This window comes from Bufo gargarizans, chromosome 3, assembly GCF_014858855.1.
Source record: "Bufo gargarizans isolate SCDJY-AF-19 chromosome 3, ASM1485885v1, whole genome shotgun sequence".
Classification (NCBI taxonomy): Eukaryota; Metazoa; Chordata; class Amphibia; order Anura; family Bufonidae; genus Bufo; species Bufo gargarizans.
This window is the reverse complement of record NC_058082.1, coordinates 548,624,802-548,643,327: the sequence shown is the minus strand read 5'-3', so window position 1 is coordinate 548,643,327 and position 18,526 is coordinate 548,624,802. Positions and strand designations below refer to the sequence as shown.

The 18,526-nt window shown below is 45.7% G+C and overlaps 1 protein-coding gene across 1 annotated transcript in view; it reads left to right on the top strand.

Annotated features, from left to right (window-relative positions):
- Positions 1-131: 131 nt before the first annotated feature.
- Positions 132-18,526, top strand: part of LOC122931807 (oocyte zinc finger protein XlCOF7.1-like) — a 40,997-nt gene continuing 22,602 nt past the window's right edge. Inside the window, exons 1-7 of the mRNA XM_044285863.1 lie at positions 132-156; positions 359-649; positions 6,086-6,221; positions 6,334-6,501; positions 6,585-6,708; positions 6,996-7,093; positions 10,072-10,147. Coding sequence (XP_044141798.1) covers positions 6,144-6,221; positions 6,334-6,501; positions 6,585-6,708; positions 6,996-7,093; positions 10,072-10,147 — 544 coding nt within the window. The 5' untranslated portion in view covers positions 132-156; positions 359-649; positions 6,086-6,143. The remainder of the gene's footprint in view (positions 157-358; positions 650-6,085; positions 6,222-6,333; positions 6,502-6,584; positions 6,709-6,995; positions 7,094-10,071; positions 10,148-18,526) is intronic.

The following is an 18,526-nucleotide window of genomic DNA, read 5'->3' as shown; positions in this document are numbered from 1 at the left end:
GAGTCCTGGGAAGCCCCGCCCCTTTCCGTGACGTCATACTTTCCAGCCGCAGGGAGCGAGAGTGGTGCCTAGAATGTATGAGCTGTCGGGAGGCTGAGGTCACGTGGCTCTGGTCATGTGACTGTGAGGTAGGCTGTGGTGACAGGTAGTCCTCAGGTAAGAGCTCTGTTCCGGGGGCTTTTCTCCAGTGTCCTGTGAGGGGGGGATCATTAGTTCTTATAATGGTTTGGGGGCGGGGCTAGACTCATTCAATCAGGAGGATGAGTGTGGAGGATCAGCTTGTGACTACAACTCCCATCATGATTTCATCTGGTGCATAGAGTGGGTGATATGCAGCACTGTCCTTTACCTCCCACAGGTCGGCGGATTCTTACTTGATGCATAATATGTGATGTCTCGGGTGTTCGGGGCGGCGATGCTTCTGTGGGAGACGTCAGCTTTCTCTTGACTTCAATCGCAGGACGGCAAGTGTCAGACGAGTTGTGCGACCCGGAAACATCCGTGACGTTTCTTGTCCAGACGCCGAATCGCAGACCGGTCGCAAGTGACCAAAAATCCAGCAAGGTATGGCAGTATAAGGGTGCCGCAGAGGGAACGCCCGGCCGCAGGGATGAAGGGTACGGCTATACGAGTCGCCGTGAAAACACATGTAAGTCACAGACGGGTCGCGTGTTCAGCCCGAATAACATTAAAGTCAATGGAGGTAAAGTCCAGACACAAAATCCGCAAATCTGGATTTTTTAGACTGTCGCAGTGTAACCGAACCCTTCAGATGGCCGTATGCTGTCCGCAAAAATGCGGATCCGTTTTTTGTGGATTAGATGCAGACCCATTCACTTCTATGGGGCCCTTTTCTTCCGTTGCATGGCTCCGCAAAACAGATGAAAGGTGTCCTCTAGTGAAAATCAGGACGTGGCTCCGTTGAAGTCTATGGGTCTGCACAAATGTGGAATGCAATCCGTTTTTTGTGGACGCGCTGAACGGTGAAGACTGGATTACCAATTTGGTTCCCGTTTGTTAATATGGCCCTGGTGTGGCCCCTGCGGTCACGCGGTTCTCTGCTGCACCGTGGACTCGTCCCAGCGCCGGCTCGGCCCACGTGACCGGACACTAAGACTGAAGGGGTTAAAATCAGCTTTTGATTTCTCCTCGGGGTGCAGGTCCGTCTCTGACACCCCACCCGCTCCTCCTAGATTGCCGGAGCTTTAAGCCTCATTCACACGTCCGTGTCCAAATCCGTGAACAGGCGGTCAGGGATGCCTCCGTGAAGATGTCCGTGATGGGTCCGTGTTGGGTCCGCGTGTCATCCGTGTTAAACAGACACCGCAGCTGAAAAATATACGGTAATTATCAAAGCATGGCTTCCTAATGATCTATGGTTTTCATGGACCCATAGACTATAAGGCTGAGGGTGCTGTCCGTGAAGAACACGTACAGCACACGTATGTGGAACACGGATGCGTGAATGAGGCTTTAACCCCTTCCGCATTTGGACGTACATCCGGATTGCATGTCATTTCCAGCAATCTGTTAACTGGGGCTCTGTCACTTTAAAGTCTGAGAGCAGAGACACGGAAGACGCCGGCAAGAAACCAATCAGAGTGGTCCATTGCTGGCTATCGCTCTGATTGGTTAGTCTGCGCAGTCTAACCAATCAGAGTGCGGCATTGAAAAAAGGCTTCAGGTTTCAGGCTCTGATCTCCACTGTGTTCCTGAGCCGCCACCATCAGCAGCGAGTGTCAGCTGTAACATACAGCTGACACTCTGCTGCAACAGCCAAGATCGGTGCTGCCACTGATTCCGGACGTTTAACCCCTTAGATGCCGCGGGCAGTAGACACCCGCAGCATCCATAGGGTAACAGTGGGAGGGGGCTCCCTCTCTCTCCTCGGGACGCTGCATCCATGCTTGCCATGTATCTTAGGGCTCATTCACACGACCGTGGTTTGGATCCACATCTGAGCCTCATTTTTTGCGGCTTGGGTGCAGACCCATTTACTTCAGTGGGGCCGCAAAATATGCGGACAGCACTCAGGGTGCTGTCTGCATCTGTTGCTCCGTTCCGTGGCCTCGCAAAAATTCCAGATCATGTCCTATTCTTGTCCGTGTTGCCGTCTGTTCCGTTCTGCAAATTGCAAAAGGCACACGGACGGCATCCGTGTTTTGTGGATCCGCAATTTGCGGACCGCAAAACACGGCACGTTCGTGTGAACAAGCCCTTAGTGTCAGTGTAATACTGACACTATTGCAGTGCACTGTACAGAAATCAGGCCCATTGGATCTTCAAGATCTAAGTGGGACTTGATTAAAAAAAAGTGTAAAAATAAGTAATAAAATAAAAATTTCAAAATAAATGGCCTTTTCCCATATCCACTTATTTATAATTGATGAAAAAATAAATAAAATAAACTACACATAATTGGTATCGCCGCGTCCGTAACGCCCTTATCTATAAAAAGATTATGTTGCTAATAGCGTGTGAAAAAAATTAAGAAACAATGACGGAATTGCTGTTTTTATCATATCATATTAACCGCATGAGGAACCCCATAAAAATAAAAAACACTGACAGAATTGCAATTTTTAACTACTTCACCTCCCAAAAAATTGTATAAAAAGTGATCAAAAAGACATATGTACCCCAGAATGATACCAATAAAAACTACAGCCCTTCCCACAAAAAACAAGCCCCCCCACAGCTACATTGGTGAAAACATGTTATGGATGTTAGTGTATGGCGATGGAAAATATATTTTTAATACAAAAGTGATTTTATGCTGAAGAAGTAGTAAAACAAAAATCAAAAAACACTGACAGAATTGCAATTTTTGCCTAGCTCACCTCCCAAAAAAGTCATATGTATCCCAAAATCCCCTCACACAGCTACTTGGGTGAAAAAATACAAATGTTATGGATGTCAGTATGTGGTGATGCAAGATATATTTTTAATACAACACTGATTTCATGCTGGAAAAGTAGTAAAACATAAAACTATATAAATTTGGTATCGCCATGACCATATCAAGCCACAAAAAAAATGAGCAACAGCGTAAAAAGTTAAAAACATTGACAATTGCAATTTTTGCCTACTTCACCTCCCAAAAAAGTAATCAAAATAAAAACTTCAGCCCGTCCTGCATAGGTCAAAAAATAAAAATGTTATGGTCCCTAAAACAATTTCAGCAAATTCCATGTTAGAAAATCCCGACGCTCCTCTTTCCCTTCTGAACGCGGCCGTGCCCCCAAACAGGGGTTAATGATCACAAATGGGGTGTTGCCGTATTGAGGAAAAAAATGCCTAACAAATTGTGGGGTGCAATGTCTCCAGTTATTTCTTGTGAAAATGAAAAATTTGGGGCTAAAGCAACATTTTATTGGAAATTAAATTAAATTTTTCATTTTCACAGGCAAGTGTTTTTTTTTTTCTAAATTCTGTGAAACGCTTTTTGGGTCAAATCATTCACCTCTCGATAAATTCCTTGAGGGGTGTAGTTTCCAAAATGGGGTCACTTTTTTGGGAGTTTTCACTGTTGGGGTACCTCAGGGTCTTTTCAAATGTGACATGGCACCCAAAAACTATCTGCCCCCTCCATTAACAATATGGCGCTCCTTCCTTTCTGAGCTCTGCCGTGTGCCCATACAGCAGGTTACGACCACATGTGGGGAGTTTCTGTAAACTGCAGAATCGGGGTAATAAATATTGAGGTTTGTTTTGCTGTTAACCCTTGCTGTGTTACAGGAAAAATAGACTTAATGGAAAACCTGCACACAAAAAATTAACTTTTTAAATTTCACCTCCATTTTGCTTTAATTCCTACGGAACGAGGGTCCGGCGGTGATCCAGCCGATTTACGACACTAATGGCGGTTTCTGGCCAGAACAAAATATATATATAATATAGCAGTTTATCTCTGTGCCGGAACAGATCCCGCGGGCTGTTCTCTGGATGCCTGCCGGCCCCGTTAAGTATAATTCAGGCGCATTCCGGCAAAAATGTAGAAAATCGGCCGGACACCAACCGCTGCACGCTGTGGCGCCCGTAGGCTCAGTTTTGTGACAAATCAGTCCTTTCCGTTCTTCTGGTCCTATAACAGAGCAGAAGAACGGAAAAGCGAGCGCACATGTAAACTTAGCCTAAAAAAAACTTTTTTTAATTTTTTTTTTAAAGGGGTTCTCTGGGAATTAAGAAAATGAAAATGCTTAAATATTACTTTATTATAAATATATTACCAAATACCTTTCATTAGTTATAAAGGCTCGTTTTGTCCGGGGAGCGATCGTTAGGAAAAAAAAAATGGCCGCCATCCTACTAGTCCACACAAAAACTGTCCTAATCACACAGGAGGACAAGTTACTTTACCCTGAACTAAAGAGCTGCCTCATCCTCCTCTCTGCTCTGCTTGTCGGGGATTATGATCCTGAATACAGATGATACGATCTTCAGATGAATCTCTGTCGGAATGGAGTTCATGAGGAGACATGAAGTACAGAGAGGAGGTGGGGGTAATGAGCAGCAGCACTTGTATGCAGTCTCCATTACCACGGTCGGTCCTGTCCGTCCTCTCTGTACTTCATGTCTCCTCCATTCCTACAGAGATTCAGCTGAAGATCTTATCATCTGTATTCAGGATCATAATCCCTGACAAGCAGAGCAGAGAGGAGGATGAGGCAGCTCTTTAGTTCAGGGTAAAGTAACTTGTCCTCCTGTGTGATTAGGACAGGTTTTGTGTGCACTAATAGGACGGCGGCCATTTTATTTTGTCTAATATTTGTTCCCTAGACAAAATGAACCATTATAGGTAATGACATCTATTTATACTAAAGTAATATTTAAGTATTTTCATTTTCTTAATTCCCGGAGAAACCCCCTTTAACCTTGTGAAGTTCAGGCTCCTGTCGCCATCACCCTGTATATTAAAAGGAAAATTAATGAATTTGAAACCTTGATCCCCCTGGAAAGAGCAGAGTCTGCACGTCACTGACACCTAGTGGTAAAAGGAGGGTAATACACATAGCTGTGCTAAAGAAAAAAACTATATAAAACATCAGAGTAGCCTAGACTAATACTATCGAAGTAATGTACAGTATTTTGATATTCAGCAAGGGACACGCACCCCCTGGGCTGGAGCATAGGAGAATGGCTATTACATTACTATTACTACTGTTAGTAATGCATATTCAGGTATCCCCTTTTTATGATACATATTTATTTTTCATTATTTATATACTCTTTATGGAGAAATTAATCTTATTATTTCTACATTCCATTTATAATTAATATAATGGTCTCATAAGGATCAGTGTACTGCTTCCCCATATTTTATAGGGCCTGTGGGGTTTCTCTGTGCCAGGGCTGCAGTTTATGTTCCACCAAGGGCCCTATATTAGTTATGTTTTCTGTTTAACTATTTACATCCTGGAGTAAAAATACCCAGGGACTGTTCCTTCGGGATTATTATTAATGTGATATATTTTGTATTATTTTTACTATTTTTGGAAGTAATGATTATCTGTAAAGTCTTGTATGTCTTCTGGTAATTGTGGCTTTTACAATATCGATTCGATCAGTAACATATTAACATGTATTTCTTTTCCTTCTGACCCTCCACAAAAATGTGTGATTCCTGGAGAGATTTGGCAGTGTGGTGGGGGCATTATTCGGCTGAATGAGGCCACTGCCATTAGGGGGCACCAGCCTAATGAAGGGGGTACTTGATGGGATGGCCGAGTCACCTCCATTGTATCCTATAGGAGAGATTTACTATGACATGTTACCTCTCTCTGACACCCTCACCACTCAGAAAAGGAGGAGGACCACAGCAGGACCTCTGCATCCTGACTCCTTTAATAACGTGGCACACATGACACCAGACGTCTTCTCCGGCTCCAGGCTGAAGTAGATTTCAGCTCTGGCACATGGTGCAGTCTGACATGCGCCTTGTGAATTGTAGTAAATCTCGAGCGCAGGAAACCTTAAGACCAACGTACAGCAACCCGTACTTAAGAAATCTCCCCTCATAAATAGTCCTTTTATTTCCCAATTTCCAAATGTGAGCTCGTACTAAATCCTCCTCGTTGTCCACCAGGTTCAGCTGGTTTTCTTTGGGAAGATGATGGTCCTTTCCAATCAGTGACCCACCAGTGATGGACAAGGACAGAAACCTCATGGCTGTGAGGATGTTAGACCTCACCCTGGAGATCATCTACTTGATAACTGGAGAGGTGAGAGCCTCACATGATATCACTCGTATCTCTATTAATAATACAGGGAAATGACTGGAAAGGTGAAGGACTCTTAGAATATATGTAGTGATCGGCGTCTCCCCATACACAGGATTACACAGTAGTGAAGAAGTCGTCTGGTGAGTGTGTGACACCCCGTGTGTCAGGAGGACGGAGCAGGACCGCGGGAGCCATCACTGAGCGTCCACCTCATTCCCTGATACATGAGCAGAAGATCCTAGAACTTACCAACATGATCACTGAGCTGCTGAGTGGAGAAGTGAGCACTGCTGGGAATGCTGGGACATTATACAATAACGTCAAGGAGGTCTCTGGAGGATGACTGTATGATTGTGTTGTCAGGTTCCTATAAGGTGTCAGGATGTCTCTGTGTATTTCTCCATGGAGGAGTGGGAGTATTTAGAAGGACACAAAGATCTGTACAAGGACTTCATGATGAAGGATCACCAGCCCTTCACATCACCAGGTAAGAAGAGACCTTCCTTCATTATAGAGAAGACCAGGTTTGAGAATCTCCTAGATTTACCCATCTTCAGATCATGATATAAACAATCTATAGTAACACCTCTTTGAGAAGATCACTCCCTTATTCAGGCTAGATTTGCTTTGACAGATTTTCAGTTTCACCATGTATTATGTATCCTGCCATCTTCTTTGAGAAGACCACTTACCTAGAAGATGACTTTTCAGTGCAATTTTGGGTGTTTGTGGCCTAACTTTATTCAGTCACTAGTTCTTTTTCCCCCCCTGTAGATGAATCCAGTAGAAGAAATCCATCAAATAGATGTCCCAGTCCTCTATATTCCAGGGATGGTCCAGAGGAAAAGCAAAATGTCCAACTGGATCATCAGGTGAGATTTCTGCAAATCCTCTACAGATGGACGTAGTGACACCTTCTTGTAAATGTCTCCAGCAGTTGTAATGAAGCATACACTATCGGTCATACCATGAAAACCGCTGAGAGAAGTGGCTATTGTTGATGGCCTGGTGATGATGGCACCTTTCAGGGTGGGACATGTTAGACAGTAAGTGCACAGATAGTTCTTGAGGTTGTTGTGTTGGAAGCTGGAAAATGGGCAAGCATGAGTATCTGAGAGAGATTGACAGGGGTCCAAATTGTGAAGACTAGATGACTGGGGGTCAGAACATCTCCAAAATGGCTGTTCTTGTTGGGTTACCCTGGTATGTTGTGGTTAGTACCTACCAGAAGTGGTCCAAGGAAGGACAACGGACGAACCTACGACAGGGTCATGGGTGACCAGGGCTAACTCACCGGTGGAGGAATGTGCTCCTGTCCCAGCTTGAAAAAATGTCTCAGATTGATAGCCCAGAAAGTTCTCGTGATGCACAGTTTGTGGCTGAAGGAATAAATGTAGATGGGAGCAAAATCTCTACAGTGTGTGACCTTTCATTAGCATACAATGTTCAGGGCTCACTAATGCACCCAGGGAGCCGTCTGGCCCAATCCCACAGAAGACCTACTGTTGTTAAATTGCTGACAATGTTCCTGCTGTTCATGATGGAAAGGTGTCAGCTTGCTGTGCATAGGGCTGTGTAGCCACGAACCAGTCAGAGCGCCCATGCTGACCCCTATCAACTGGCGAACGTGCCTACAATGGGCTTGTGAGTGTCTGAACTGGAGCACGGAGCAATGGAAGAAAGGTGGCCTGGTCTGAGGAATCTAGTTTACTTTTACATCCTATGGGACTACCTACTGATTAGGCACACACATCCTAACCGTTAGGATGTGTGTGCCTAATCAGTAGGTAGTGGTTACTAATTCAAGATTTATAAAAGATTGCATTAAAATTCCCCCATTATTAAAGGGGTTGTCAGGGTTCAGAGCTGAACCCGGACATACCCTTATTTTCACCCAGGCAGCCCCCCTGATGTAACGTCACCGGCTCTGATGGGCGTGCTTTAGCGCTGCCCTAGCCGTCTTTCTGGCAGCCCCATGGAGAGCTTGGTTCGTCACCGGAACTCATGAAAATGCCTTTGTCCTGTGTGATTTAACGCAGGGCAAAGGAGAGCACCGGAGCATGAGCATCAGCTCTGAACCCGGACAACCCCTTTAAGATGCAGTGCAGATTGATATAAAGTTCTGCCGCGTAAATCATTGACTGAATGATAGCACAATGTCAGTCAGCTGCTTCTAAGGCTAGCAATATACTGTACAATATATTGTAAGATTCATGAGGGGGGGGGGGTGTTGTGTAATGTAAAAAAGTCACAAATTCTATGTTTGCGCAAGTCCCATTTAGCACAGAAATTTGCGACTTTTCACTGTTCTATACAATGGGCTGGTGGGAGGGAGGGGACAGGCAAGCCGTGGGCTACTAACGCATTACTGAACACAATGGCGGTGCCGAGTAGTTGTCACGGCAGTCGGGAGTCTTATGAAGGCCCGAGGCCTGCCTTATCCTGGCCGCTATTACATCCTGCCTTTAAGACTGATTGTGCACTGTAATACAGGAGTGTGACAGTGTGCAGTGCGAGAGATTAGACGCAGGTTCAGGTCCTTTAAAATGTGAAAAATAGTTGAATAAAGTTTTAAAAATGTTTAAAAACAAATATCTATAGAGCCCAAATCAGACCCCCAATGTTAATCAGACCCCCAGTGTTAATGGGATCCCCAATCAGACCTCAGATCAGACCCCTAATGTTAATTGGATCCCATTCAGACCTCAGATCAGACCCCATGTTAAAAGACCCCATTCAGACCACAGATCAGACCCTGTGTTAGGAAGATCCCCAATCTGACCTCAGCTCAGACCCCCAATGTTAATCGGATCCCATTCAGACCTCAGATCAGATCACATGTTAATGAGACCTCCAATCAGAACTACACAGGGCAAAGGCTTTTTTGGGAGATCCAGTGATGTATTGGCTCTCCATGGGGACTGCTAGGCTAAAGCCTGGCCGTCAGTGCCGGTGACGTCACCGGCAGCACTGCTAGGCGGAAGCCTCTGCCTAGCAGTGTGAAAATATAAACAAACAAGTCCTTGCCTTGCACGACCCAGCATGGGCCAAGGGAGAGCATCAGAGCATGAACCTGGACAACCCCTTTAATAAGACCCCATTCAGACCTTAGAACAGACCCCATGTTAAAAAGACCCCCAAACAGACCTCAGATCAGACCCCCCAATGTTAATAAGACCCAATTCAGACCTCAGATCAGACAAAAAAAAATATATATATAAATCAACTTACCGCTGCTGTTCCTGAGATCCAGCGCTCTTCCCTGCAGGAGAAGACCAGTAAGCGGTGAGTACCGAGCCATCACAGGGAGAGCCGCATTCAACGCTCCCTTTTAATGGAAGAGCTCGTTATTATTCACCCCGTAAGATGCACTGATGTTTTCCCCCCACTTTGGGTGCATCTTATAGAGCAAAAAAACATGGTAATTGTTTTCTCTGCATCCATAACAACACGACTCATCAAATGACCCTTTAATTTAACCTGTAAAAAAAAAAAAATCACCACTACCAGATTTACTCTTTTTTTCCCCCCCAAAAAAAGAAAAAGAATAAAAACTTATAAAAGGTTCCCACATATCCTGAAATTGTGTAAATGAAATCTGTGGCTAACCCCACAAAAAACTTGCCTTCACAGATCTCTGGTGTCAGAATATGATGACACAAAGCAGTCTGTTTTCCTAAAGAAAAAAAAAAAAGAACTGTTTAAAAGTCATACAACATAAAACGAAGCATATGAATGTGTAAAATGCTTGTGCTGAGGAGATTAGTCTCCATTTAGGGCAGATTGCTTTCATGTTTTTGATCTTCTCCTAGATATACAGAATAAAGTAGAATCATTAATTTTATTTCAGGTCCTTCATGTGGGATCCTTCCCAGGACATTTTGGTGGAACAACGAGTGGACTTAAAAACCCCATGTCGGTGAACGGTAAGAGCCTTTCATAAGTCTTATGTCCTTGTACCATTCTCCACAGGGTAATGATGTAAATGTACCAGTTTCTAGGAGGTATTGAGGTCAATGTCCCTGTCTCCATGGGTTAATGGCGTAATCTCTAGGATGTTTTGGGGTCAATGTCCCAGTCTCCAGGAGGTATTGAGGTCAATCCACCAGTCTCCAGATTATTAGGGTCAATGTCCCAGTCTCTAGGAGGTATTGGGGTCAATGTCCCAGTCTCCAGGAGGTATTGGGGTCAATGTCCCAGTCTCCAGGAGTGATTGGCGTCAATGTCCCAGTCTCTATAGGATATTTGTGTGCCCATCCCACTTATTAGGGGGTACGTGCACTGTCCTCATGCTGGGAATTTAATAGCCTTGGGGGATACATGTGAATCGTTTGAGTAGAAGGTGATTGGATTAGGTGGTTAACACTGTAAAATCTAAGGAAGTAAAAGTAAGGAACAGAACACCAGGGTTGGTTTACAGGTGTTTTATCTGAAGACGGGAATCTTTTGATGGATGGGTTTGGTAGGGACTTCCAGAGGACAGTGATGCCCCGAGGAAGGGAGTGTAAAGTAGAGGAGCCCACATGGAGGCATCTGACCAAACCAGGGAAGTACAGTGGATTTTCTGTATCTGCATATCTGGACAGGGCACACAAAAAACTCAACCAGTAATAGACATCACACCTTGATAAATACGTACAAAGATAAAACCGTGGGCGTATCAGCATACCATCAAAGTGCGATCCAAGTGAATTCTCATCATCAAGAGGATGAAACATAAAAGCACAGACATGAATCGAGGCAGAAAAATGGGTTGAGACATAAAAAAAAAGTCTTATTGTTAAACATGCCAGGCTCCTAAGGCTAAGTGAAATAAATCCTCGTATAGAACCTTCTTTGCTTAAATGTTTTCCATGGTGCCCGTGATGAGGGCGGAAGCTGGGGAGGCAAAACACTATGAGGAACGTACTTTTCCAAAAGAATGACCATGAGTGCTGTCAGAATAGTAGTAAGCCGGTTTGTTACGGTGACTGAGACGCACAGGTCATTGCCAGAACAGAATCCTGTGCGGTTATCGTGGTGTCTGTAGCCAACATAGAAGCCAGAATCGTACCAATTTTCAACAAACCATAGGAAGAAATGGGCCCTTTCACACCGGCCAAGGATTGGGTTTGTTATCGGAATGGCTGTTTCCAGACTAATGAGCACATCTTTCCTTTGGCAACAAAATCCTAACTTTCCATTACGCCCCATGACAGCACCTGTGAGAGATCTTCCCAGATCTTTAAAAGGGTCCTCCATACTCCATTCATCAGTTTCTTCCTGTTTCCTGTCCATAGGACAGGGGGATGAATCTTTCCCGGGTCTGTTAGGGGGCTGCATGGCCTCTAGGGTTTTTGTAACATACCTAGTGGAGGTCCCTGACGGCGTAAGGCTCCACTAGGAGCCACTGTGGAAGTCCGGTTTTTGTCCCCTTTTGCCATGGGGGCGACCTCGTTCCCTTCATACATGCGGCTGGGCTAAGTTCCGGTGGGGAGGGGGGATGCGTCCTCTCCTGGTTGTTCTTGCAGACCCTGTTTCCGGGGTGCATTGAGCGGATGTGATGTGTGCATTCCACGCCGGGAAAGGAAGCGAAGGGGCCGAGGACACATGGTGGCCTGTGCGCGGCCTGTAAAAAGGGGATGCCGGCCAACCATCATGGAGGGAAAAAAGCAGCAGAAGCACCAGTGTGACAAGTTCGGGAGAACAGCCATTTTTCTTTCTGGATTCCCCTTTTGTGCACTATCGACATGCAGGAGGAAGGGGAGACACCACATCGCACTGAAAGACAGGGGCAACACTCCGAACCCGGTATGGTACTCCTGGGTGGTAAGAGGGGTTTTACCCCACGGTCTCCTATATGGGAGACTATTTTATCTATTTCCTGGTGATTTATTGTGGGCTATGTATTGATACAGGTTAAGGAGGCCCCAAGGAAAGGTGTCCACAAGATGAAAGGCAGAGAGTGTGGGATTTGTAGAAAAAAGGTAGGTCCATCTTACCCCAAAGCCTTTTGTCAGCGCTGCCTGGATTGAGTGTTAGCGGAGGAATCCCCATCCTTTTTCCAGAATATATTCCTCGGTGGAACAGTTTAAGAAATCGCTTCCTAGTTCTTCTAGGCAGAGCAAGGCTCAAGTGATAGAATCGGACTTTACTGAGTCAGATTTGGAGGAGGAGGGAGTAATAGAAAGTTCAGATTCTTCCTCTGAAAATCTTACGGGAAGACTACTATTTAAAGTGGAGGATACGGACCTTTTATTAAAAGTGGTGAGGTCCACTATGGAGGTAGAAGAAGAGAGACTAGATCAAGACAGGAGCTAATGTTTGAATGTCTGAGGCCAAGAAAGGCGAGAATGTTTCCTATTCAGGACTGTGTTAAGGAGTTGATAAAGCGAGAATGGAACAAGCATGATAAAAAGTTTTTTATTCCTAGATCAGTCAAAAGGAAATACCCATTTAATGATCAGGATGTCTCGGCCTGGCAGGATGCTCCTAGGGTAGATGCTCCAGTTGAAAAAGTTAATAAGAAATAAGCCCTCCCGTTTGAAGATCTGGGTTCCCTTAAAGACAGGTGTCAGCTCTTTTATCCATCCTATCTTAGACAAAAATTGGGAAGCATCTACCTCCTCTTTTAAGCCTAATTTTGCTACAACATTGGTTCAAGGTCATTTAAAGTCTGGTTAGGGGAATTAGAATCACACATTGCTAACAGAACCCGAGGGAGCAGCTACTGGAAGCAATGCCTACAATGCTGAAATCAGTAGACTTCATTTCTGATGCGTCAGCTAACGCTCTAAGGTTATTGGCCAGAGCAGCGGCATTGTCTAACTCGGCCAGAAGATCCCTTTAGCTGAAGGGATGGAAGGGGGATGTTGCTTCTAAATCCAAATTATGTGCCCTTCCTTGCCAGGGAAATTTTTCATTCAGCCCAACACTAGATGACATATTGGACAAAGCATCTGATAAGAAGAAGGGGTTCCCTGTGCCATCCTTTCCTAAGCAGAGAAAGCCATTTTGATTTAGAAATAAAAAGAAAGGCAATGAGTGGAGAAAAGACAAATCAAGGGGCCTTTTGTTTAAGACCAAGCCCCAGTCTTCCAGTGTTTCTCAGCAATGACGCCAGGTCTCAGGTGGGGGGTCAACTGTCTTTGTTCTTTCAAGCTTGGGAAAATATCACAACAAGTACCTGGGTGAAAAATATAATAAAAGAAGGATACCTATAGATTTCAAAAGACCCCCACCGAGAAGATGAAAAATTACGGCTTTAGATCAACATTCTCCAAAACAGCGTAATTAGGAGAAATAAGACAGCCCCTGGACAAGTCAGTTCTAGTCCCAGTTCCTACAGAAGAAATAGGAGAAAGGTTTTATTCAACCCTCTTTCTTTTCCCCAAGCCGGACGGGTCCTATCGGACAATAATAAACCTGAAGGACCTCAATTTATATCTACCCCGGTAACTCGGATGGAATCAATATCATCAACAATTCTTCATTTATTTCCCAATTGCGTCATGGCTTCACTAGATACCAAGGACGCCTATTACCACGTGCCCATACATCCTTCGTCTCAGAAATTTCTCAGTGCGAGTAAAGGAGTCAGTTCTTCACCTACTGTTCAGATCTCTCCCCCTTGGAATATCTCAGGCACGAGAATCTTCACAAAGCTGATGGCAGAGGTGATGGCACAAATAATAATCAGACTTTATAATTATACCGCATCTAGATGACCTTCTTGTAGTAGGACAGTCTCCAAGTTCCCTTGCAGCCCAAATTCAGGAAGTGTTAAAGATATTCATGGGCTTGGGTTGGCTTGTAAACTGGGAAAAATCGTGTCTGACGCAGAGTTACCGCTGTACCTTCCAAGGTACAAGGTATTCAACTAGATACCTTATCCCAAAAGTCCTACCTCCCGGAGGGGAAGTGCCTTTCAGTACAGCAAAGGATAAAGGAATTCAGCAAAACCAGGGTGACGACTCTAAGGGAGGCCATGTCAGTTCTAGGTTTAATGACATCATGTATACCGGCGGTAAAATGGGCGCAATTCAGGTCCAGGAGTCTTCAGGTGCACATTCTATTACTTTGGAACAAGGAGGTGCCATCCCTAGATTACAAATGTCCAATTCCCAAGTCAGTGAGGGATTCTCTTTCCTGGTCGGCAAAGACAAAGAACCTGAGTCAGGGAGTGGAATGGATAAAGGACAATCCTTTAATAATCACAACAGACGCAAGCCCACAGGAATTGGGGGGCTCACTCAGTTTTGGGGGTTTCCCATAGTCAGTGGTCAGTGTTACAAGGTCAACAGTGCCAAAATGACAGAGAGCTGAGGGTAATATATTGTGTTTTTTTTTAAAATACCTTCCCTCCCTAATAGACCGACATGTCAGGATTCTGTCAGACAGTGCGACAGCGGTAGCCTATGTCAACAGGCAGGTGTCACGGCTGTTTAAGGGTAACAAGAGTATACACAGTAAAAAGAGCTACTGACCGGACCCAAACTAGGGAAGAGAAAGGGTGACCCCTGTCAGACCCTCAACACTCTCCCTATGCTGCTAAAGCACATGCCCGGATCCAAATGGTGGAACGAGGCATGCCCGCGTACCTTAGACTGATGAGCCCTGTAACCCCTACAATAGTGGAAGGGGCACGGCCTCCGATGCCCTGCACAGAATAAGGAGGGAACCGGGGCCACCTCAGATCCAGTCAGGAAATCACCAGGTACATAACAAAATCTGCACACTTAGCTGATGGAGCTGCAGCCGTAGAGAAGACGGATCCAAGGACCGCTGGCAATATCCGGAGTGCTTGCAGCAGCAGAACACAGGTCCAGAGAACTAGTAGCTAAAGGAGTGAAGATACTCAAGGCAGAGCTACAACTGAAAGGAGAAATATAATCCACGCCCTGCAATAGGAGGAGGGGTGATTTAAAGGCAGAGAAATCAAATGCAGGAGAGACAGCTGAGAGTAAGACCTCATCACAGGGGCGGAGAAACAGAACAGTGAGAAAACCTCCAACCCTAAGTGACATCATCACAGGGGTGGAGACACAGAGCTTTGAGAACGTCTCAAAGCTCTGGTAGTGACAGTACCCCCCCTTCTACGGGTGGACTCCGGACACCCAGGACCCACCTTCCCAGGATGAGCCCTATGAAATGCCCTGATAAGGCGAGTGGCTTTAATGTCCGACATCGGAACCCACATCCTCTCCTCAGGACCATAACCCTTCCAATGAACGAGGTACTGAAGAGAACCGCGGACAATGCGAGAGTCCACAATTATGGAAACCTCAAACTCCAGATTGCCATCAACCAAAATCGGAGGAGGAGGCAAAGAGGAGGGTACCGTGGGCTGGACATATGGTTTTAAGAGAGATCTGTGAAAAACATTATGTATCTTCCAAACCCGTGGAAGATCAAGGCGGAAGGCAACAGGATTGATGACTGACAAAATTTTATAAGGCCCAATAAACTTGGGGCCCAATTTCCAGGAGGGAACCTTCAGTTTAATATTTCTTGTAGACAACCACACCAGATCACCCACATTCAGGTCCGGACCAGGCACACGTCTCTTATCAGCCACACGCTTATACTTCTCACTCATCTTTCTGAGATTACTCTGAATCTTTTGCCAAATGGTAGACAAAGACGAGGAAAATCTCTCCTCCTCAGGTAAACCAGAAAGAGCCCCTCCCGAGAATGTCCCAAACTGCGGATGGAACCCATATGCACCAAAAAATGGTGACTTATCAGAAGATTCCTGACGACGGTTGTTCAAAGCAAACTCAGCAAGAGGGAGAAATGAACACCAATCCTCCTGGTTCTCTGCCACAAAACAGCGCAAATATGTCTCCAGATTCTGATTGAGGCGCTCAGTCTGACCATTCGACTGCGGGTGAAAAGCAGAAGAGAAGGACAGCCGAACCCCCAGGCGAGAACAGAAAGCCTTCCAGAACCTGGACACAAACTGCGTGCCTCTATCGGAAACAATCTCAGAGGGAATGCCGTGCAATTTAACAATATGATCGACAAAAGCTTGCGCCAACGTTTTAGCATTGGGTAAACCAGGGAAAGGAACGAAATGAGCCATCTTGCTAAAACGGTCCACGACCACCAGGATCACCGACTTCCCCGAGGAACGAGGAAGATCCGTGATAAAGTCCATGGACAGGTGTGTCCAAGGACGGGAAGGTATGGGTAACGGGAGAAGGGAACCTGAAGGTCGTGAACGAGGGACCTTAGCGCGAGCGCACGTCTCACAAGCCGCCACAAAACCCTCCACAGACTTACGAAGAGCCGGCCACCAAAATCTCCGAGCAATGAGATCTACCGTGGCTCTACTCCCGGGGTGACCAGCAAGAACTGTATCATGATGTTCCTTAAAGAGTTTGTGACGTAGCTCAGGAGGCACGAACAACTTCCCGGAGGGACAACGGGCAGGTGCCTCAGACTGGGCAGCCTGGACCTCGGCCTCCAAATCGGAATATAGAGCAGAAACAACTACCCCCTCCGCCAAAATGGGACCCGGGTCCTCGGAGTTTCCTCCTCCCGGAAAACAGCGAGAGAGAGCATCAGCCTTCACATTCTTGATCCCAGGGCGGAAAGTAACAACAAAATTAAATCTGGAGAAGAACAGAGACCATCTGGCCTGTCTCGGATTCATACGCCTGGCCGACTCCAGGTACGCCAGATTCTTATGGTCGGTAAAAACGGTGATAGGGTGCCTGGCCCCCTCCAACCAATGGCGCCATTCCTCGAAAGCCAACTTGATGGCCAACAACTCCCTATCTCCCACATCATAGTTTCTCTCTGCCGGGGAGAGTTTTCTAGAGAAAAAGGCACAAGGTCGCCATTTGGCAGGAGAGGGGCCCTGGGACAAAACTGCACCCACACCCACCTCGGAAGCATCCACCTCAACAATAAAAGGTAAGGAAACATCGGGATGCAGCAAGATGGGAGCAGACGCAAAACTCTCTTTAATCTTAGAAAAGGCTGCAAGCGCCTCCTCCGACCAAGAGGAAAAATCCGTCCCCTTTTTTGTCATGTCAGTAAGGGGTTTGACAATAGAGGAATAATTCAAAATGAACTTTCTGTAGTAGTTAGCAAAACCCAGAAAGCGCATCAATGCCTTCTGATTTTCAGGAAGCTCCCACTCCAGCACAGCACGGACCTTCTCCGGATCCATGCGAAAACCAGAAGCAGAGAGGAGAAAACCCAGAAATTGAATCTCTGATACCATAAAAAGACATTTCTCCAGCTTGGCATACAGTTTATTTTCCCGCAGTATCTGCAGGACCTGAAAAAGATGATCCTGATGAGTCTGAACATCAGGGGAAAAAATCAAAATATCATCAAGATACACCAATACAAATTTCCCCATTAAATGATAGAAAATACTATTAACAAAATGCTGAAAGACGGCCGGAGCATTCATCAGGCCGAAAGGCATAACGAGATTCTCGAAATGCCCGTTAGGGGTATTAAAGGCCGTTTTCCATTCATCCCCCTCTCTGACCCTGACCAGGTTGTACGCGCCTCTCAGATCCAATTTGGAAAACACCTTGGCCCCAACAATTTGGTTGAAGAGGTCCGGGATCAGAGGAAGGGGATAGGGATCGCGAATCGTGATACGGTTCAGCTCCCTAAAATCTAAGCAAGGTCTCAGAGAGCCATCTTTTTTTTAACAAAAAAAAAACCCGCGGCAACAGGCGACTTTGAGGGACGAATATGCCCCTTCTCGAGACTCTCAGAGATATAGGTTCGCATTGCGAGTCTCTCCGGTTGTGAGAGATTGTAGAGGCGTGCCTTTGGCAGCTTGGCGCCGGGAATGAGGTTAATGGGACAGTCAAACTCCCGGTGAGGAGGTAGCTCCTGAACACCGCTCTCGGAAAACACATCCGAGAAATCAGAGAGAAATGATGGCAGAGTTTTAGTAGACACCTCAGCAAGAGTGGCTGTGAGACAATTCTCTCTACAAAAGTCACTCCACTCATTTATTTGCCTTCCTTGCCAATCAATAGTGGGGTTATGTCTAGTGAGCCAGGGTAGCCCCAAAACTAGAGGAGAAGGCAATCCGTTAAGGACAAAACAAGATATCTCCTCCACATGAGTGTCACCTACAGCTAGCCGGATATTGTGAACAATGCCTTTCAGAGATCTCTGCGAGAGTGGGGCAGAGTCAATAGCAAAAACAGGTATATCCTTTTCTAATGTACAAACCTGAAACCCATGCAAAGCTACAAATTGAGTGTCAATAAGATTGACGGCCGCTCCACTATCGACAAAAATCTCACAAGGAATGACCTTGCTCTCTAGCGCCACCCTGGCAGACA